At 43.0% G+C, this 23324-nt stretch overlaps 1 protein-coding gene across 1 annotated transcript in view; it reads right to left on the reverse strand.

Moving 5' to 3' along the window:
* CASQ2 (calsequestrin 2) overlaps positions 1–23324 on the reverse strand; it is a 65374-nt gene that overhangs the window by 15006 nt on the left and 27044 nt on the right. Inside the window, 5 exon segments of the mRNA NM_001313816.1 lie at positions 6180–6225; positions 7872–8002; positions 13803–13876; positions 19383–19494; positions 21095–21195. Of these exon segments, the coding sequence (NP_001300745.1) occupies positions 6180–6225; positions 7872–8002; positions 13803–13876; positions 19383–19494; positions 21095–21195 (464 nt within the window).

Raw genomic sequence — 23324 nt, forward strand, 5'->3', positions numbered from 1 at the left:
AGACAAGGGGGCAAGTCAGGGACAGACACAGAGGCTGGGATGGAAGTGGGCAGTGGGGAGGCGGTGGAGGGGCAGTGGACACCCGGGGCCAGGGGGACAGAGGGACACACGGGGAGGAAGGAAACACTCTGAGCAACTGGGAGGAATGTGTGCTGTCCAATGCATGGGTTTGCGAGACGGGCAAACACCCACTACACACAAGACATGAGCACTGAATGGGCCTCACTCCTGTGGGCTGCAGGATCCAGGAGGGCAGCAGTAAAAGGCAAAAGAGGAAAAACATGAGTCTGGCTCATCAGGAGCCCGAAGGCAGCAAGCCCAGAAGCACAGCTCAGTAAATGCAACTGTTGGTCTGCGTTTCAAGAATTCACCACCAGCAACCAGCGATTACGGGACAGTCTGAATGCCGCTGACAGATCCTGAAGCTGTCCCCAAGTTGGCAGCAGGTAGACTGAGGTAAATTAGGCCGTAGGTCTGTCCTGTTCATGCAAGAATCATATAGGAGCATAGGAGCATAGGGTGTCTTCGTGAGCACGCCCCCTACTGGGGAACTGTGTAGTCAGCAAGGGGCACCTTCCTGGGGTGGAGGTGGGGGCGGCTCCTGCTTGGGGCCAAGGCTGGCGGAAGGCCTCTAACGCATTTCTGAGATGTGGGAGGCTATGCAAAGAATGGATCTAGAGGTGAAGGGATGGCAGTAACAGGGTCACTGGGCAAGCAAGGGTATTCCATGTTTCTACATCCTGGACAGAAGGGACCATGCACCTGTGTCCCCTTTGCATCAATGCATCCTGCAAAAGGAAGAGCAGGAGCTTCGGCGGAGACTCTGTAGGAAAAATGTGATTCCTCAAAAAACATGGAGAGGAGGATGTGTAAAAATGAGGCACCAGTGATGAACTGGAGTGAATACTGATTATTGCTAACCCCGGAAAAGGGAGTCACTGGGCACCCTGGATGTCATATCAGAATCATCCTGTGGAAAAAACTCCGGGCATCTCAACCCTCCTATGATCCCCGTTTCCATTTCAATTGATTTTAATGCTGGTGCAATCCTATCTAAATGCTAATTTTTCCCTTTGAGTTTGGAATGGACAAAACCTCCAAAAATTCTAAGACAGATTAAATGGGAAATATTATTATTAAAAACAAGAGAGTGAGCATGGGCTTGGTGAGACGCTCTGGGGAATTGAATTTTACAGATAGGTACGTGTGTGCGCGTGTGCATGCGTGTGCAGGTTTATTACACAGATCCGACAGCAACCAGAAGGGGAGTCTGAGGTTTCACTGTTTTACATTTGCTATGATCACCCAACAGAATATCCTGATCAGTTCTCATTAGACTTCCCTTCTTCTCTGTCTCCTGCCATCAGCGGGAAGTGAGCAGTGTTAACTCTGTGCAGCAGGCTTCACTTCTGTGTGCCCTTCTAGAATGCATCGGGAAATTGGTTTTGGAATTAAGAATCCATATTTGTTTGCTAAGAGGCTGCTCATCATATGGCTGTCACTCCACAGGCCTAAGATGGTGCCTGAATGGAGGGCTATAATCAAGGCTCAGAGTCAGCTCATAAACCTGTGCTGAACACTTATAAGGAAGCAGGTGCATGCTGGGTGCCAGGTATTTTCAGTAATAAACTCACAAGGCAAGAATCCATGGGCAAGTGCACGAATCAGGGTTAGTCAGTGAGAATCCAATGTGCATGAGTGAGGAAGAGCCTAGCTCACCAGGCACTGGACTGACACCACTCAGGGGCTTTCTCTTGAACCTTTGCTTCAGGTCACCCGTTTGACCTTTGAACCACATTGCTTTGGAAACTATCTTTCTAATAGCAGAAATCGTCCCTTCTCAACCAGATGGCAAGCACTCTGAGGGAAAGGATTATGCCTTCGAATAACACTGATGATTAAAATAGCCACCATAGCATCTGCCCCCTGCCGTTCTTTGTATCAGTACTTTGTAAGTACGTTATTTCTAAATCTCAGACAAAAGTCTTATTCCTAATTAGTGCTTAAAGAATCGAAGGGACTTATCTAAATGCTACAGAACTAGTGCGTGACATAACTGGGATTCAAGCCAGTTCTATCTGGCCTTGCGTGATTTTTCTCTCACTGAAAGGGTCCAGAATAAGCCACTGTGGCATAAAAATTGTTTTGAGCCAAAAGCATATGAATCCCTGAATGCCTTATCTACCTAAAAACAGAGCCTCCCAGAAGAACTTGGTTGTCATAAACCCCATCCCCAAGAGCCGCTCTGATTTCTCTTCTCAGACAGATATTATCACAGAACTAGCAAAATCTCCCACCTATTCGCCAAAAGCCCATTTCTCTTTCCCAAAAAGACATTTGTCTTTCCATAAGTTCCCTTTCTCCACAACCTCCTAACAAGTCACTTGTTCTCCCAGAAGTGACCCCTTGCCTCTCCCATTTCCAGTTAAGATGGTGGATAAGCCCCTTCACATTTCCTTGTAAACGCCCTTGCATAATAAATAGGTCATTAAATCTGTCTCTTGCCCACGCCAATCTGTATTTTGTCAGTTTAATTTTCGGCCCTTCAGAACTGAACCTAAGAGGGTAGGAGAAACAGTTTTCCTCCTTGACATCACCAATAGCAACAGAATGAATCTATTGTCCCCTATAGGGTTTGCAGATGTTTCAAACTCAGATTAATGACTCTTAAGTTAAAAGAGGCTGATGAGAAGGCCTGGGTGGCTCAGTCGGTTAAGCGTCTGCCTTCTGCTCAGGTCATGATCTTGGGGTCCTGGGATGGAGCCCTGCATCAGGTTCCCTGCCCAGCAGGCAGTCTGCTTCTCCCTCTTCCTCTGCTCTTCTCACCACCCCACCCTGCTCCTGCTCTTTCTCTAAAATAAAATAAAATAAAATAAAATAAAATAAAATAAAATAAAATAAATCAAAACAATAAAATAAAATGGATGCTGATAAGGTAAGCTGACTGAGCCCCAGATTCCCCCAAAGAGCTGAAGACTTAGGAATTACTTTGCTGAATACCCTACTCTGAATTCTCTTTCACTTTGTATGTCCATCTGTCATAGTATGAGCTATACTGGAGTGGCATTATATGTTTTGAGACTGTTTCATCTACTCAACCCTGAACTCCTAAGGACACAACAGCGATGTTCATTTTTATAACCCCTGTGCTTAGCACAATGTAATAGGTAATTAAATGCTCACTGACTTAAAAAAAAAAAAAGCATACGGTGATAAAAATCTTACACACTAGTTGAAAAAAAAGAGAAAATATTAGAGATACCAAAAGGAAACCACACATCAGTTACCCACCAACCAGATATATTACCACTGTTCTTGTTTTGTTCTGTTTCCTTCCAGAGTCTGTTGATACTTGTTCTCTTGTTGAATGAAGCGAAGTAAAGAAAAAAACATGCGCTTAAAACTACGGACTCCCTGGTGTGATGGAGCATCCCAGGGGCTTATCTGGAGGTTTCTGGCCCCCTTTTGGAAGCACTACTTTGTTACTGCCACAGAGAGAGGGTTATTCCCTAAAGCACTGCTGACTCCCATCCCTGTGGGCTTTTGGCCAGGACCCTGACCACTTGCCAGGCTAGAAAGCTGGTTGGAAGGTAAGGTGTCAAAGGGGGAGGACCGGTCAGCACTCAGTCTGGGTGACCACCCTGCCCCATTTTGACATTCTTTGAATACTCTCTCTTTTTTTGTTATTTTTTGTTTTTTTTAAAAAAAGATTTTTTATTTATTCTTTGAGTATTCTAAATAAATAAATAAATAGCTATTCGATTTACACAAGGCAAGTATTGCATCACCAATTTCTTTAGTAATAATTAAGAATGCGTTTTTTATGGGTCGCTGCTTTAAGAACCTGCACAACTGGAGAAAGACAAAAGTCAATACTTGCTTTCACTCAACTTAGTTTTCCTATCTGATTTAAATATTTTGCAATGTCTGGGGAAGTGGGTGTTGAAGATCAAGACTTCCAAATTCATTAACTGGTCACTCTCCCCAGCTTCTACGGTTTGATTTGCTGTGGCCAAGGACCCATGGAGATGCTGCTTTTCAGAGCAATGCTTTCCTAGGTGGCAAAGGTGGATGGGGAAGGCACATGGGAAGTGACTCCCCAGAGATCCCTCTGACCAAATGATTCCGGCTTCTCCTTTGTAAGGATGGGAAGATGATCCTGTCTTCCTTCCTTAGTTGAAGACTTGGGACTGGTTAGGTCTGATTACAGCTTCTGGAGAAATCATATGGGGATTCCATGATGGTGTTCATGGCCAAGATCAGATCCTGGGCCAGGAAAAAAAATTTTGTGTGTGTGTAATATAAAGGACATTAGTGGGACACTGGTCAATTTGAATAAGGTCCATAGATGAAATCGAGTTTTACTGATTTCCTGATGAGTATACTATGGTTATGAGAGACATTCCTTGTTTTTAGAAAATATCTGAAGTATGTAGGGGTTAGGGGAGTTGTGTCTGCTACTTGCTCTCAAATAGTCCGGCGGGGAGGGGTGGTGGACAGTAGGGAGAATGTTTATACCTATTATCTGTTAAGAACTGTGTGATCAAGCAAAGGAGGTAAAATGTTAACATTTAGGGAATCTGGTAAAGAGATCATGGAATTCTTTACATTATTTTTTGTAAGTCTGGAATTATTTTGAGTAAAAGTCAAAAATATCTTTTAAAAGGAATATTATTGAGGGGCGCCTGGATGGCTCAATTGGTTACGTGTCTGCCTTTGGCTCAGGTCTTGATCCCAGGATCCTGGGATTGAGCCCCAAGTCGGGCTCCCTGCTCTATGGAGAGTCTGCTTCTCCTTGTGCTCCTTACTCATCCCCCACCTCACTTGTGTGCATGTGTGCTCTCTTTTTCTCTCTCCCAACTAAATAAATAAAATCTTAAAAAATTTTAAAACTAAGAGGAATATTATTTTTAAAGCACTGTTACACTCTTGTTATTTTTAAATCTAGTAACAAAGCCTTTTAAAGGATAAATTTTTGGAAAGTTCAAATGTTAGGAAAGTATGTTGCCATTGTGCTGGGTTGTTCTTAAATAGTCCACTCCTCCAGACTGGATTACTTGCTCTTCAGTGTCTTTTGAAATGTTTGTTCTGCCTTCAAAGGTACAAATAGGTTACCAGTAATAAGACATCAAGTGTCAAGTTACTCCATGATTCTGTTCATATGTCATTTTAGACTCGGAATCAAAGCATAAATAAATATATGCTTCCATGTTAATTCTCCAGCCCCCTCCCCCATCCCAGCCCTTGACAAAATGTTGCCTTACGGGGATATGGCTTACTCTAGGGAATTATATTGAAGGGAACACAAGATTTGGCTCCAAATGATGCAAATTTAAATCCCAAGATCTAATGCTTATTAGTTAGCTGGCCTGTAGTAATTAACTTAATCTGTATGATCACCAGTTTCCCCATGTAACATGAAGTTAAATAATACTTGTTCTACAACACTTTTTAGAACTGTTGAAACATCCAGGTTAAAAGGATACATGGACTGCTTTGAAAAAATGCTCCACAGGCTTTGGTTATCACTGGTTATGGAGTTTTGTATAAAAGCTGAGGTGGGGTGGGAGGTTGTATGTCTGTGACCCTCTCTCTACACTATTTGACCTGCTGACACATTGTCTATGACTTAGACCTGAGCGCAATCTGACTCAGTGCCTTCCAGCACCTTGAGTTGTTGATATTTATGAAAACCACTAAGATTGATCAGCCAGACAGACACTTACCAGGTTCTGGGCTCTTTGCAACCTCTCATCCTTACAAAACGCCCTGATTTGAGAAGCAGAAACTAACTAAAGTTAGAAAGATAACATGACAATGTAAGACTTAGAGCTACCAGGTAGCAGATTCCAGATTTGAACCCAAGTCTATATGACTCCTTTCATTATGTTACCCTGGGTTTCTGGTGGCCAGTGAACAGAAGCCAGTAGTCATCGTGGGAAATAAACTCAGAGATGGAGCAGTTTTGCCTCATGGGTAGTACCAAAGAGGCTTAAATTAGATTCATGGAGAACTGGGCTTTAAATGAGTGTGATGTTATCCATGTTTCAAATATTCCGCCATCCAGACATCCACTCTGGCAAAATAAAATGTGGTTGAAGTTCGAGGACTCAAAGGGGTATTCCTCTTGGGCAATATACTGGTGTCTACAAGGCAGAAAGAGTTTGCCACTTTCTTACCCATGTTTCAAACATGTCTTCTGGGCGTAGGCGACGTAGGGTGGGTCTGAAAAAAACAAAACAAAGACGAGCTTCCTTGAGTAGGGATTACCACAGCAGACACCGCAGCTTCAGCACAGTGAAATGTAAAATGCAATGCTGGTTCATTTGCAAGGACATGAAAAACTCTAGAAATCTCCCCTAAGGAGATGGAGCTGTTTTATCCTGATGCACCACATGGGGAGCTGGGTCTGAAGCTCCCAGCCTTTGCACAGACCCATTTGATCCAAGGATTATAAAGCCTAATTACAGTGGCACCTGGGTGGCTCAGTCAGTTAGGCATGCGACTCTTGATTTCAGCTCAGGTCTTGATCTCATGGTTGTGAGTTCAAGCCCAGCATTGGGCTCCATGCTGAGTGCAGAGCCTACTTAAAGATATAAATAAATAAATAAATAAATAAATAAATAAATAAATAAATAAATAAATGAAGTCTATTAGAAACAATGGGTCAGAGGGTGCAGGGTCACAGTGTATTCCCAGGGCAAGAAGCCATTTCCTTCCTCATAGACTGGGGCCACTCTTGAGAGCCCAGAGCAGACCCAGAATGAGGACACCTGGGAGCAAAAACAGAAGTCTTGGTTTTCCTGGACCAGAAATGCATTGTTGTATCGTAGGGGCATCAATCCAAAGCTTTTGAGAGATGTGTGGATGAACAGGTAAAACTATATTTTGCTCATGGTTTTCTCTCCTTCTGAATGTTGGCAAAGCTATGTCAGACTCATTGAGATTTGCTCCTCCAAATGCTGCCTCCCTGTTGGGTCCAGGACAACTGGGTAATAGAATCATTGTGCTTGTTCCGGGTTCCACAGGCACATGTGACCACATGCTGGAGAGGGTGGGTGGTGTGGTGAGGTGGTGAACCCACCACCATGTTCAATGTTTCAATATTGTCCCTCCCTCAAAAGCAGGGGTCAACCAACCATAGCCGGTGGGCCAAATCCAGCCAGGGCCTCCTGTATTTATAAATAAACTTTTATTGCGATACAGCCACACCCATTTGTTTACATATGGTCCACAGCTGCTCTCACACTACAATAGCAGAGTTTTGTATTGCGATAGAAACCATCTGGCCCGCAGAACCTGAAATATTTATTCTCTGGCCCTCTACAGGAAAAGTTTGCTGGTCCATGCTACAGCTACTCTAAGTGGTATCAAATATTCCTCCCCCAGAACTTCCATGTATAAAATGCTCATCCATGGCAAAGTTATGTAACTACTCTTGAGCCCAATTCCTTGATCCGTAAAACTGGGGTAATAATAATACTCTTTAATGTTAAATATTAGATAAAATAGCTTCTGTAAGCACCTAGCATTGTATTTGGCATATAAGAGGCTGTCACTAAATCTCTCTTGTTATTATTGCAGAATTTGACTTGTAACTTACTTCGACTTGGAGGGGATCTGCTGATTGTGGGGAGGTGGTCTAACCCTGTTGGCAGACAGAACCCCATATTCAGAAAAGGTAGCAATATCTCTGCCCAACTGATCAATGACCAACAAAGCCATACTACTGATTTCAGTTCTGCTGGGGTAGTAGCTCCAACTTGTTGCTCCTGAGAGGCTTAAAAATGTTAGGACTGAGAAGTTCTTCTTCATCTTCCAGACACCATACCCCACCACCACCACCCTCCCCTGCATGCCATCTGGGGCACCTTTGGTGTTCCTTCACAAACTCCACAAGCTCCTCTTCTGTGTAAGGTTTGTCAGGGATGGCAATGGGCTCATCCATAAATGGCTCATAGAAGTCAACCTCATTCATCTTCAAGGACAATTTCTTTGCAACCTGTAACAATGAGAAATACGACAAGAGTTTCCTTGAATGCTAGTCTAGAATAGCAGTGGGTTGCCCATCTATAAGGAGTGTGTGTGTTTTCTGGCAAAGGTATGAGCATATACATGCAGTTTTAACATAAATGTTGAAGTGGTAGAAACTCATTGCTGAAACCCTCACTGGACCAATCAAAGAAGGACAGACAGAAAGGAAAGACCCTATCTGGCAAATGGGGTCTAAGCAGAAACAGGGAGCAGTGGGAATGAAAAGTGTGAAATCTACTTGTACAATCATCATCAATCCACTGTATTTGCCAGGGCTGGAGGAAGAAGCAAATGTCAACAGAGCAAGCTCAGTGTTCTGGGATGTGTGGATTTAGCTGAACCAATTTTAACACAGGCAATTGACAGAAACCATTTAAAGCTGACAAGTACTCAAAATCAGAGGTCAACCCATTAATCTGTCCTCGATCAGCTCCTAACCCCTACTTGTGATTTAGGCTGAAGCACTGGCTCTGGGGTTATATCTCAGTACTGGGGCTTGTCTGATGGTTTCTCAGACTTTAGGAACTGCCCGCTTTGTTACCAGCCAGAAGGTGACCAACCACCCTGGTTTGTCCAGAGGGAAGCAGTGTCCCAGGATTCAAGTCCTTAGTGCTACAACTGGGAGAGTACCCAGCCAGCCAGGATGAGTTACTACTCACCCTACACCAGATACAAAGCTCAGGGAGAGCCAGCCTGTAGTCTGGAAGACATCTGCTCTCTTGATTAAAGTGGCCACATAGTCTGCTGTTGGGGCAGAATGGTTGCTGTGTTTGCCTGCAGAACTGCTGAGCTCAAATCTCTTTTCGTGAAATGATTTGAGAGGCCTGGAATGTGCAATGCTTTGTAGAAAACCAAATGCCATTCTCATTCTTTTCTAGTTTGAGCTGTAGTCCAAGAAAGCACAGGGATGAACAGTGGTTCCCTTGAAACTGAAGAATTGCCTAAGAGCTGACGCCCTGTGGTGGTAACCAACGGTGCAGAGGCCCAGGGCGGCTGTGACTAATTGGGGACGGGGAGGAACTGGGTATTACATAAGCCGTTATACAAGGAAGGCCATTCTGAGCAAACACTGGTGTCCCTATGGCTTTTGTCATCAATTGCTATTAATTCCAGGTCACTATATTCCAAAAGACATTTCTTACAGTATGTCAGGGAAAGAAACTCCAGAAGCCTCTTCAGAGCTAAAGGAAACAGGCCATGTTAAGACCTATAGTCCATCAAAAGAGATTTATGGTCATGTTGATTTGGTTTTAAGGGAAGTGTGGGTTTTTTCTTACTTTCCTCCCTCTTCTAGGGATGGGGGTGGTGTGGATGATTCGGTGGGGAGTGTGGGAAGGAACTAGGAACTACACAACCAGTGTCTGGGTTTCCACGCTGTTCTTCACAAGACTGGGGCCCTCATAGTGGCTTTATTTTTTTTTTTTCATTTTTTTTCATAGTGGCTTTATTTTTTATTTATTTATTTATTTTTCATAGTGGCTTTAAATGCCACTGGATTCTGGGTTTCTGACTTTACGTACTACATACTTTAGGAACCAGCAAACAGTGCTTAAATGAAATGGGGAGTGACCAGATGAAGGAAAACAGTAATAGTAGCAAGAACACAGGGTGTTCACTCTGTGTCAGGCGCTAGCACCAAATGCTTTCAGTACTTTATGAATCCTCTCTTGGATTGCTGAGGTAAGAGCCATTATTAATACTTATTTTACACATAACGAACCAGAGACCCAATCAGTGTATGCAACTTATCAAGATCACATGTGGAGGGGATAGAGCCTGAATTCAAATCTAGGCAGTGGAATGTTCTAAACTACCAACTTAATGGGTGCCTGGGGCGGGGGGTGGTGGGGTGCTCAGTCAGTTGAGTGTCTGCCTTTGGCTCAGGTCATGATCCTGGGGTCCCGGGATTGAGTCTCGTGTTGGGCTCCCTGCTCCATGGGGAGCCTACTTCTTCCTCTGTCTTTGCCTCCTTCTTTCTCTCTCTGTCTCTCATGGGTAAATAAATAAAATCTCAAAAAAATGAAATAAAATAAAGTATCAACTGGAATTGTGATTTCTTTTCATTCTCAACTTTCAAAGTGTGTGTGTATGTGTGTGTAGGGGAAGGAGGGTCCTTGAATGCCAGTGTCTGGGTCTGCGATGTTCAGACCACAAATGTAAAGTTGGATTGTGATATTCTAAAGTTTAAGTCCTGGGGACCCTGCAAAAAATTCTCCAGAGGCCTATTCATTCTATTCTCACCACTACCACTGAGTGCCCTTGGCCTGTATCTCAGAGAAGCCCTTTCTTTCATTTTTTTCAGTTGTATCTTGGTCAGTAAGCACATCATCCTTAGCCTTCTGACTCTCTGGATCCATTTGATTCAGAGATGTTGTGAATTGATTTATTAGGATCTGGATGCAAAGATCATTGCTGGTCCCAAATGTACAGGCCAGGTAAAACTCCCCAGGGAGCTCCCTGGAAATGCATGTTCCTGGGCCTGGTCACAACATAAAAAAAAGATACAAATTTCTAGATGTGGGGCCTAGGAATCCATGATTTTAAAAGCTCTTTGGGGGATACCAATATGGACAATGATTGGAAACTACTAACTCCCAAATCTACATCAGCAGCCCTGACATCTCAGCGCCTTAATGGCTCTCTAACTCATATATAGAATATAACATTTTTATTGGTTTGTTCCTCAGTAGCTTCTTCTCCTTAATTCTCTAATGTTTTCAGGAGCTTCACAATCTTTGCTGTCTTGCAATCTTGTTATTTTTGAGTCTTCTCTTTGCTTTCTCTCCGTTACCTCAACAGTGACCAAATCCTCTTGTTATCTCCACTGTCTGCCAGTTGGCTTTTCATCTTTGGGACCGTGTTAGTGCCTTCTTGGCCCTGGCCTCTCCTGACTTCACATCTCTACAAAGCACTTCCCCTCCCCCTTGTCCCTCTGGGCTTCCCTAAGAAAAGGGAACCTTTTCCCCAACAAAAGGTTCTTCCTGCATCCTCTTCTGCACCAGCGCCCCCTGCTGGACACCACTAAGGCTTTCTTGGGCTTTGTCTCCCTCCCTCCCTTCCTCCCCACAACTGACCGGTGCAACTTTCAAGTCCCAAATGTCTCTGGGTCCTCTGACCGTGACTGCTCTTCTTTCCGTGTTCCATGTAGAAGTAGAGAGTGTGCCTCTCTCCCGTTAAGTTATAAAATCCCACAAGGCTACATGAATGGGGGCACTTATGACTCAATGTCTTACAGAGTCTTGAGTGAAGAGGCTTCTGAGTTTTTAATTATAGCCTGACCTCACCTACTTCATGGGCCACAGACATGAAGCCATATGGCTGGGCTGGGAGGCACGTCTGAAAACAGTTGCTACTCTGAACTCAGCATTGGGCCACCCTTCTAAGAATTGAGGCTTTGTTGCTTGGCCAAGCCTGCCTGCCTGGTTCTGTTCTCTCAGAGGAGTTCTTATCCCCAGGAACCACCTCAGTCACTGCTGGCCTATCATAACTGAACATCAGTGATGTTTTCAGTTTAGGCTGCCCTGTACCTCCCCTTCTCTACTAAAATTGTCTTCCAAACTCCACTCTTCTGGGCTGATATGGCTGCTTTCTATGCACAACAGGACTAGCTAACATTTACTGAATGCTTACCACGTGCCAGATGCCAGCTAAGCGCTTCACATGTATTGTTTCTTTCTCTGGGGTACAGTGGTATAGAGCACTGACTGACCTGTGATTATATCAAGCTTCACTACTCAACTCACCATGTGACCATGGGCAAATCATCTAATCTCTCGGTGCCTTGGTTTCATTCTCTGTAGATTGAGAAGACTAATCTGTTCTTTCCAGGCACATTGAGATGATTGAAAGAGCTATGTAAAGCTCTCAGCACAAAGCCTAGCATGTAAAAAGTACTTAACAAGTGATCGTTCTTATTGCTTTTGGTATTTTTGCTCCAGATCTCTCTTGACTCAGGGGACGCATGGATGGCTCAGTGGTTGAGCGTCTTCCTTTGGCTCAGGGTATGATCCCAGGGTTCTGGGATCAAGTCCCACACTGGGTTCCCCACAGGGAGCCTGCTTCTCCCTCTGCCTTTGTCTCTGCCTCTCTCTGTGTGTCTCTCATGAATAAATAAAAATAAAATCTTTTAAAAAATTTAAAAAGATCTCCCTTGACTCTAAACCAGCCTTAATTCAGGTAATTTTTCTTCAAGTTTAGATTACTTGATTACATTACTCAGATTCTAGACTTTCTTCTGTATTATTTTCAACACAGAATTTTTAGGCCAGGACCATATCCATAGAAGTGGTTCAATTTACATATTACCAAGATTGAATATAATCTCTTTTTGTAATACCCCTTCCCTGCTCCAGCACCACAGGCTTCCTTTTGTTTTTCACAGAAAGCTTGAACTCCCCGTACTATAAAGGCCATGAGCCCCGCTCTCCAACTGCCGTACTCATCAGTAGGTCACCTTCTAAGGAACTTATACTTGAATGTGATTGGGATTTAGTCTGTCCTAGATTTATTTGTTCTAGTAAATATGGTGATTGAAGGTTTTTAGTTGGGGTGTGAGTGTGTATGTGTGTGTGCATGATAGAGTCATATGTGTGTAAGTGTGGATGTGTGAATGTGTGTACTGAATGTTATACAAGTGTGGGTGTGGGTTTGAGTGTGAGTGTATGTGAGCAGGTAAATGTTATGTTCATGGGTGTTGTATGTGTCCTGTTTGTTGTGTGCTTATGAGTGTTGTGTTTGTGTGTTGTGTGTTATGTATGTGTGCTCTGTTTGTTGTGTGTATTATATGTGTGTTGGTTGTTTTACATGTGTGTGAAGTATGCAGTTTTTTCATGTTATGTATGTCTCCTATATGAGTGTGGGTGTCTGTCAATGTGCCCTGAATCTCAAGGGCAGATACAGAGTCTTCTACTTAAGTGTGTGGTACGAAGGAAGGGGCATGGTTGTTGTGGGGCATAGACTGAGATCTCAGCACTACCATTAACTCACTGGAGACCTTGGATATTACTTAATCTTTCTAAATCTGTTTTGTCATATGGGACATGGGGCTTCTTGCCTCTCAAAGTCGTTGAAAGGATTAGAGGTCATATCTACACAATATATCAAGTTGTACCCAACACACAGAAAGCACTCAATAAATAGCGCCATTTTTGTCAGAACTCGAATTAGAGTGGAGTACTCTACCTAGAGTAGACTCCAAATAAATTACGCACTGATTAAAGGTCCCTCCTATATCATGATCTTTGGCTTACAATAGCACGTGCCACATCCAGAAAGAAAGAAAAATTGAACTGTAGAAGAGTACATTAATGACATTTCTTGAAGATATAGGCAACTATGGAAGCACTTCAGGCTTCAGATGACCAGTGGTCCTCCTCATTCCATCCCCCATCCTAACCCAGTAGAAGGGGAGGTATGGAACCCTGGGGAGGGAGAGAATAGCTCTAAAGACAAGGAAGCAGTAACCAGTGTCCTGGCACACTCTGCTCATGCACTGCCCATTCTTAGTGTTCAAGGCAGTTAAGAGTGGTTCACCACTTTTCATTGTCTGTTTTCAGAAATACCCTTAGTTCATCTGAACTAATAATCATCTTTGCAGTCATCTCCCAATCAAAAGTGACTTACTGCAGTATTTCCAACACTTCTGGAGAAAGTGTTAGTGGATGGAGGATGGCAAACGTTTCTAAAATTTAAAAAAGGTACTAGAAAGTTCAAATTTTAATTCTTTGTGCCTACAAAAGTATTCAAATTGGGATTTCATGGGTACTTACCCCTTTGTCAAAGGTAGCAAAAAATTTGATGTAAGGTTGGAAGTGTTCAGCTGCCTCCTCAAAAGCCTTATAATCTGGGAGGGAAAAAAAGATAAAAAAAGAGAGAGAGACCTTTTCAAGATGTGCACTGAAGACATTTCTCTTTTTAAATAATGTAGAGAGAGTGGGGAGCCAATTAATCCTGACTGGGTAATTATCTAGTAGATATTATTTAGATAGAAAATTACTTAGTACTATTTAAACCCTTACAATTTCCCCCAAGGAGTTTAAATTAGCTGGTATTCAATTGAGCTAAAGAAGAACCCTTTACCACATTTTCATGAGTTTTTAGAAATTGATAAACAGGATGGAGAAAGTGAGGGAACTGAGAGAGAGAGAAAAAAATAGAATATTTGATTCTACACCCAAGGAAAAAGTTCTTCCATTCAGACTCACTATTAGTTGTAAGTGTGCCTCTAGAGTGACCCTCTAGAGAGAGCACAGCTTATTATAAATGACCACTAAATTGAGAAGAAAATCTACCTTAACAGGTAAAGTAACCTCAATAAAAAATGACATCATGAAAGTACTTGAACTTCTTAGCAGGAGTCCCTCTTTTGGTAAATCCTCATTTTTCTTTCCCTCTTTTTCAGTTTTCATTAACTTTATTCCGATCCCTTGAGAGGATGATTTAGAATCAATCAAGCTTATGCTTGATTCTGTTCCAAAACTTGAATCCAAACTGGTCAAGATAGACATGAGACACACGAGCATGGCCATGCTGTGCCTTACTACATCTTATCAGCTACCTGGGAAAGACACTGGTATTTTAGCCTTAAAGTGAGGGTGATGGGAATGTGAATGGTGATGGTGGTGGTGGTGGTGATATTGCATAACATTTATCATCCTGAAAGTTGGTGATCCTATGATTCATTCTTAAGAAGATTAACCTTTTCCCATTTTGTGGTATTCTCTCTCTTGATCATTAGAGGCATAAGCTTATGCTAGAGTTCCAGGAGCATGCAGAATTTTCTAATATTCAATCAAAAACATTCAAGACTAATACTGGCTCAGGGAACACCAAGATGAGTAAGACAAAGACACTGATCTTAAAGGCACACAGTTCAGAGAGGGTATGGATCTTTAAAGAACCACAGTGCAATGTGATAGTTGCTAGAATAGAGGTAAGTGCAAAAAAACACAGATGAGGAGGGTTGAAAATTTATAAGAATGTCTGTATATACAGATACACATTCACACAAACTCATCCCCATAAAAGTAACTGGGTAGTCAGAAAATATATCCTATAGCCTGATGGTTGGGGTAGAGAACTGAGTGGATGGGGAAGAAGGTGGGTGAGAAGTTTGGAAAATGAATAGAGAGAAGGTGGGAGAGAATGGAAGGGTTAAAGCCATACCTAAGTCATTTATGCCTATCCAGAGCTGCAGTGGGCTCCAATAGAATCCCCTGTATCCTCCCTCCCTGACCCCTTTGTTCCTGATGAATCTCTCCCTACCTCCTTGAACGTCCTCCCCTGGAAAGGATGACCTACACCTGTGTCCAGAGAATTCCCTTATTCACTTGGGGAACCAGTGTATAGCCCTTTTAAGATGAAAAAGGGTAGAGCAAGGTAACTCCCTAGGGTGGCACTTCAAACTGTGGTTGAGCCTTGAGCCTTGCCCAAACAGTGGTTGTCTTCTAGGGTACATGGTCTAATCTCCTGCTGCCTGATCTCATGTGATCCCAGGTTTTTCCTGCCCTCACGTCCTGCTCTGATGGTGACCAGCTCCTTCCTGGCTCTTCTAGTCTGACCCTCAGTTTCCCCTCCTGGAATAGGCTCCTGAAGACCCAGCCTTCAACCTCCAGCTTATTGCAGACTTACCTTAGCATTTCCTCATCTTTCTTCCCATCTCTCAGGGTTTTCCATACTGGATATTTCCCATCCCTAGCTCCAGATTTTCCCCAGTTTGGCATTCTTCACCATCAGCTGAGTTCCCTCAGAAATTTCCTGCCACCCTCTCTCAACACTCGCATCCAAAGCTACATGCTCAAGCCAGATGTGAACCTTCATGCCCAACTTTCTTGGAAGATGTAGCCACCCAGTTCTTCCAAGCCCTTTTTAATTTTATCCCAAATCTCTTAGGAGCCTTTTCTTCCAAGACCATTCCAGTCTACCCATGCATTAAAGCCCTCCAGTTCTCCACTGTGTCTCCATTATTCTTGCTCTAGAGGATAGGTTGGGATCATTTTCCAAAGCCAGTGCCTCTGTGCCATTAAACTTCCTGGACCAAACACCCTCACACTACAGCAGAAATACCGTATTCTTCACTGCTTCCCTAGGCACCTTACCAACTCCCTACCCATGGACCCCATGCTCTTTTGGAGGGCAAGAAGAAACAGAGAGACATGGATGCCTGAGAGAACATCATGATGCTTTTCAGTCCATGTGTGACAGCCAGGAGTATGTCACAACAGACATATATTTTTTGTGGTGATAAAATTTTCTAGGGATGCATGGATGGCTCCACGTTTGAGCATCTGCCTTGGGCTCAGGACGTGATCCCGGGGTCCTGGGATTGAGTCCCACATTGGGCTCCCTGTGGGGAGCTTCTACTTCTACTTCTGCCTATGTCTCTGCCTCTCTCTGTGTGTCTCTCATGAATAAATAAATAAAATCATAAACAAAACCCTTTCTACATGTTTTCTACAACCATTCAAAACTCTATAGTAGTTAATATTATATATGAAAGTAATTGTTCCTTCTATAAACTTCTTGTATCCTATAACAATTATTTTCTATCTAAGATGTTGGCAAGCATGGCAGCTAGAGAGATCCTTGGAGAGGCAGCTCCCCTGACTTCCTGACTGGGTCTTTTTGTTGGTGTGATTGTGACTATATAGTCCAAGCTAGTTTGTCATCAGCGATGTTTTTTCAGTTTGTGACACACTGTAAAATAGTCAGGGCTTTCTGTTTTGTTTTGATTTAATATACTCTAATGTTTGTATTGTCTACTAATATCAATGGAATGAATGTATGATTGCTATTTTTATCATCATCATCATCATCATCATCAGTATTACTAACATGATCTGGTAGTAGACCTTCCTAAAGACAAAGTCTGTCATCAATTTAAAGATAATAATTCAGCATTAAAAAAGAGATTGACATGGCTCACTGGTGATTTTATTACTTAACTCTTCAGAAGAACATGGTAAGACCAGTAGAGCTCTATCTGTGTTTTCCTAAGGAAATGCCTTGATATTATTTTGAAATATATAATATGGGAAATTTTGATTGCATTTGAAAACTATTCAGATTATCAAAGAATATTACAGTTTTCAGTGAAAAGGAGAGTAATAGCCATGAGGGCTTAAAGAATGCTCACACATTTGAAGGACAATTTAGAGATTAGATTTCCTAAATTCTGTTCAGTGGGAAGAAAAGACCGCTTCTCAATCAAAGAAAAAGCAATGACTGTTGCCCTGTCATTTGCTAGCATCCACATGCACAAGCAAAGTCTCTTGTTGACTGTGATGGTCAAGAAAAGATCATTTAAACCCTTCACCAGGAGTTGTATGTCATTATTTCAAAAGCTATAGCTTTAGAAGCAAGTACAACATTTTTCCCAAAAACTCTAAAAACATTTTATTTGGAAGATTTATACAATGCAATATTGATAACTTTTCTATTATCTTGTTTTATTGTTGTTGTTGTTGTTGTTGTTAGTAGTGGTAGTATATAAAGCAAAAGAATGTTTTGTTTTGTTTTTCCACTAAGTCCAAATCCCTTTTAGTTTACCCCATGGGCTATTCAAGCATCACCACATTTTGTGTGTGCCATGCCTTAAAAAAGTACATAAAGTCTTTTTTTTAATTTTTATTTATTTATGATAGTCACAGAGAGAGAGAGAGAGGCAGAGACACAGGCAGAGGGAGAAGCAGGCTCCATGCACCGGGAGCCCGATGTGGGACTCGATCCCGGGTCTCCAGGATCGCACCCTGGGCCAAAGGCAGGCACCAAACCGCTGCGCCACCCAGGGATCCCAGTACATAAAGTCTTGAAAGTACAAAACAGTGTTTAAGTGTGTGAGCTATAAAGTCAGATTGCTAGGATTTAAATCTTGGCTCTAGGATTTATTCACTAGCCGTATGATAGTTAATTTAACTTTTTTGTTCTTTTCATTTCCTCCTCATCAAAATGCTGATAATATGGTAACTACTTTACAGGCTAGTAGTGAGAAAGAAGGCAAGGTATCTATATGGAGCTCCCGGCATAGGCCCTGGCACATGACATGTGTTTGATTAAGCGAAGCTGGTTTTGTCACTGGCTTAGTAGGGAGGATAAGAACCAGAAGATGTGCTCTTACCCCAATCTTGGCCTTGCCTTGCTTGTTACCTGCTATCCTGAACTTAATGGAGGGGAAAGAGACAGAGGATGAAACAAATTGAGGGGTGGGACAGAAAAAACAATAAAGAGAAATAGGAGGAAATTAAGGAGAAAGAAAAAGAGGGCAGGTGGAGCACACCAGAGTAGTCAGCATCTATAAAAAACATAAAAATTGAAGTCACCCAAAGGAGGGCTGGGCAAACTTCTCTGGCTAGCCATCTGCCCCCAGCACACTTTTAAGGGGTGTAAGTAGAGGCTTTTATATAGCAAACAAGAAGACAGCTAAGTCTGGTCATGGGAGAAAGAAAACAGGCAGCTTGCTGGTGAGAAGACAAAGGGTGCCAGTTGGCAGATAGGGAAAGTAACAATTTCACAAATAAATTTCAAAATATTTTACAAATATTCTGGAGTTTCCAGAAACATCACGAGCAGCCCTCCTTTGCACGTCCCGCATGTACTAATGCTACTTTTACTCTCCTTCTCTCTAAAGCTGAACCTCCAGAAAAAAGCTTACCTCATCAAACCATGCTGCCAAAGTTGTTTAAAAAAACATACTCAAGGAATTAGCCTGCTTGGTCCCTCCTCTTCCTGACTCCCACACTCCACTCTCTCGCCTTCATATGGGTTGTGGTGATGCTATGATGCATTTCTGTGCCCACCCAAAACCTAGCCACAAAGTGTTCAAAGGGATTATACCCAAGGGCGAGGCTGTGCTATTGCAGGCAGCCTTGGTGGTCAGCTGTGGGGTTGGCCAGTAACTGTCCACATTGTGCTATGGCTGCTGAGCCCTGCCTACCCAAATTTTCCTCTTATCCTGTCCAAGTGGCTGAGATGCTCTCCAACTGGTGGCCACAGGAGCTGCCAACATCAGAGAGAGAGCCCACTATTTGCCTATTTTAGAAGAGAGTCCCATTGGTAGGTGGGCAGGTGGAAAAAGGGGAGGAAGACTTTTCTCTCTTCTGTAAAACATTTACCACTCCCCTGCCTCCCAAGACCAGAGAACATGGCCCAACCTTCATGCTCTTCCAGTATCCTTGCCTGCTTTGCATAATTTTTATAGATGTGTCCATTGTGTGGGTACAAGGAAGATTCTTCCTCTATTCCACCCAGCACAGGATATATTGATGGTCCATCCTCTTTACAAGCAACATTCTAACATATCTGGTTGGGAGTCTATCCTTTGGACTCACAGGTGGGGCTCACAGACAACTTACACTCTGACTCCTCACTCTTGAAAAAGCCAATGAGTTTGATCTGGTCCTCAATGCGTTCAAAGGCTTGGACTTCGAGTTTGCTGTTGATGATCTCCACAGGATCTTCAATTAGCTGGAATGCCACACACACACACACACGAAATATGTCCCAGTAAGAGAACCATTCCTTCCTCAGTGAGAAACCAGGCGCACATGTAGGACACTTTGGCAGGAAGCTGTGGACCCCATCTTCCCCCAGTATGCCCAGCAGCAGAGCATTCTGAGGAACTGGCTTAACTCAAGGGGTAGGCCGAGACTAGGCAAGTTGTACTTCTCTTGTCCATTATTGATTTAGGAATAGCATGTGACCCAATTCTGGCCAATGACTCTGTAGGGCAGATTTGCCCGAAAGCTTTAGGAAAGTTCTCCTTTCCTTTTAAGAGAACAGTGGAAGCCAGATCCTCTCCCCCACTTCACACCCCCCCAAACATTGGATATGAATGAGGAGATGTGACATGTCAACTCCAGTCACTGGTTATCTTATAGCCAACTTGAGAAGAGTCAGCGTGAGGAAAAACCACACATAAAGCATTACCTATGATTCATCAATAAGTCTAAAATCTGTACTCACTCTGCTCTTCTATTTGTGCTTTTTGGTTCAGGTGGTTGAGCATGATTTCTGTTCTGTGCATCTAAGAGCCCCCACTTAGCTGATAGATATGGGACAGTGCCAGGCTTTCTGTTGCCTCCCTCATTTTTTTGAGGGCTTGCAGGTATGAGTCCAGGAGAGAGCCAAGCAGAATCTATGGGTGTTTTTTTGCAGAAGGTGGCCTTCAACTCACTTCTGACTCACTCTCCCTGGGTTTTTGAGGCTGTGAGGAAAAGGCAACAGACCCTGTGCGCTAGCTGGTAGACAGGGAATCATCAGGAGGGATGTCATTTACCTGTACAAGAATCTGTTCAAAAGCATTCAGCTTCACAGCTATTATTGAAAGTGTGCGTTTATCTATGGATAACATATTTTTATGGTGTTTGTTCCTCTATCTGCCTAAGCAGGTGGATCTAAGACCTCCATGCTGGGAGGGAGTGTGATATTGGGGGGCTCATTAGCCCCGTATCTTTTTATTCTATTCTGAGGGTAACTCAGCTGATTGTTACTCCATCTCCAGGTGATTATCCACCTCTCTTTCCCACTCTCTTAAACCCCCTTCCGGAAGCGCTGGAACAAAGCCAAGGGTATTTCAGGGCACAGTGGTGTATAATTGCTAAGAGAATTCATGGGTTACTACTACACAGTCCCGATTCGTAACCCTCTGGTCAATAATAAAACAGTTTCTAAGGTAACTTAAGGACTAGCTTCCCAGTAGAAGAAAATACCACTGTGGGGGCTCCTTGGTGGCTCCATGCTTGAGCATCTGCCTTCGGCTCAGGTTGTGATCCCAGGGTCCTGGGATTTAGTCCCTCATCGGGCCTCCCTGTGAGGAGCCTGCTTCTCCTTCTGCCTATATATCTGCCTCTCTTTCTGTGTCTCTCATGAATAAATAAATAAAATCTTAAAAAAAAAGAAAACACCACTGTGAAATAGGCACTCCTTAGTTTTTTGTGAAGCATGAGGAATCGGTCTTAGACTAGGACAGGTTACCTAGCTTCTCTGTTCTTATTTTAGGATGCTACTTCCCCATACATTTGAACCCAAACAGCTCCATGCAGGGCCACTGTGCATAAATGCTTACATCCAGGAGAAATTCCACCAAGACGTCAGCTGCAAACTCGCCATCAAACTCAATCGTGCGATCACCCTTAAGAACATACAGGCTTCCTTCTTCATCAAAACCTGGAAGAAACAAAGAGTCCCTGAGACAAGGTCATTCAGATGCAAGAAGAGCCATCCTGTGGGCTGAGGTCTGGCTCAGGATTCTTGGGTGACAGTGGGGTCAGGACCAGTGGAGCTAGCATTAAACTTAGGATCAGTTCCCTTGAAACCATGCCTGCAACGGGCTTCCGAAGTACACATTTAAATTGAAATAGTCAAGAACCACCAGCTCCACCTGGACTTTATTTAACTTGAAAGAAAAATCTGTTCTCTACTCTACCACTGCTTTAATTTTCCAAAAATACTGCCAACCCTATTCTCCCTATTAAAAGTTTCACTGCCCCCTGCCCACTTGACTTCTTACCCAGGCATTCCAGTCCCTCTGCAACATAACGCCAATCCTGCCCTTCACAGGAAAAGTCACAGATGTTCTCCCGGTTGCCCAAATTTGGTCACTTCTACCCCTGTGCCCCCATCCTGGTCAGTTCCTTCGGGTCTCAGCTTAGGACTTATTTTTCCCCAGAAGGCCACACTCTTGTCACTACTGCTCTTCTCTTGGTTCTATTTACAGTACTCACTGGAACAGAAAGCTCTCCAAAGGCAGCACCACTGTCACCTTGGTACCCCAGGACCTTGTACAGAGGCTGGACACATCAGGTACATCATAAATGTCCGTGGCCAGAACAAACAGCTTACTTTTCAATCATAGCTGAATTCTGCACATCTCCTTTTCCCACTTTGTTGATGATGCCACCAGGGAAGGTTCTACATCTTTTCTACCCTCCATTGCTCCTGGTGTAATGCTGTGTGCTTTAACAAATGTTTGCTGGAAAACAGTGTTTCCCCCCCAGGAATGCTAAATAACTGAGACTAGCATTTAGTCCAACTACATGGCATCCTTAATTCCTTAGACTAATTGTTTTCAAGCTTTCTATTAGCTGGAGGATGCTTTCTCCAAATGAACTCTCTTGCAGAACCTCTAGGGAAAGGGAGGCTGGTCCACTGCCTGCTGTGTCCCATGCATCTCTAAAGAGCTCTGGTCATATCCCGGAGCACCATTTGTAAATCCAAAGGGCCAATGTACCAGGTTTCCTTGATGTCAGCAATGACCAATCATGAAGGTTACCTTCAGAACATCAGCCAGTGTTCTGATGTCGGATTTTGCTCTGAGTGAAATCAGTTAGGAGGCTTTTTCAGCATAGCCCGATGGAGATGAAACTCAGGCAAATGAAAGAGCAGGTGAAGATGAAGGAGCAGGTTCACAAACTATAATTGTCCTGTAAGCTCTAAGAACCAAATAGTCCAAAAGAACCTGCCTCAATTCCTCCAGGCTGAGCTTGGAGAAAAGTTCATGTAGATTTTTCAAGTTCTATCCATTGGGAGAATAACCACTGGTCCACTCTTTTGAAAGTTTGCCCAGCGTGTCCTCTCTAAATCTTTAGATCATGAGAACACTAGTGTTTTCCTCTAACTAAATTTACTGGAAACTCTCCCAAATTCAGCTTCCCATGAAAACAATAGGAAAGAAAACTAGGGAATCAATTGGTTCTAGGAGAAGAGAAACAAGTCATTGAGTTGCTTTTGACTAGGGAAAGAGTTTAACATACCTTGTTTTCCTGCTCAAGGGAAAAAAATATTCCTTAATTTGTCTCCAGGGAAAAAGATACCCCAGACATCCTTAATAATTCATTATCATTTTACAGTCATGAGTTCTTCTTAGTCTAATCTAAATACAGTCTTGTAAAATTTAAATCTTAAAAAAAAAAGCTGGTCTTCTTGAAAATAAAATAGAGAACAATTGTTTGTAATGCCCTAAGATAATGAACTTTCACGTACCTGATGCCACTACCAATCTTTTTTTTTTTTTTTTCCCTCTGTGTTTACTACTCCAAATCCAATTAACCTTTCTTCAAAGGTCCTGGTTTATAACCCTTTGCTATTTTTAAATAGCCATTCTTCACTGGTCATGCAGAAAAGGCAAAATGGACAGTACACATGTGTGAGTGTTCAGAAAGCAGAGGACCTACCCATACTCTCTCTCCTTGGGATTAGAGGTGTGAGAATCTGAAAGCTCACTTGCACTTAAACATGATTTATTGACACAAGAGATCACAACATGCACTGTATGGTCACTTAACCATGCCTCATCT

This window comes from Canis lupus, chromosome 17 (genome assembly GCF_011100685.1).
Source record: "Canis lupus familiaris isolate Mischka breed German Shepherd chromosome 17, alternate assembly UU_Cfam_GSD_1.0, whole genome shotgun sequence".
NCBI classification, from domain to species: domain Eukaryota; kingdom Metazoa; phylum Chordata; class Mammalia; order Carnivora; family Canidae; genus Canis; species Canis lupus.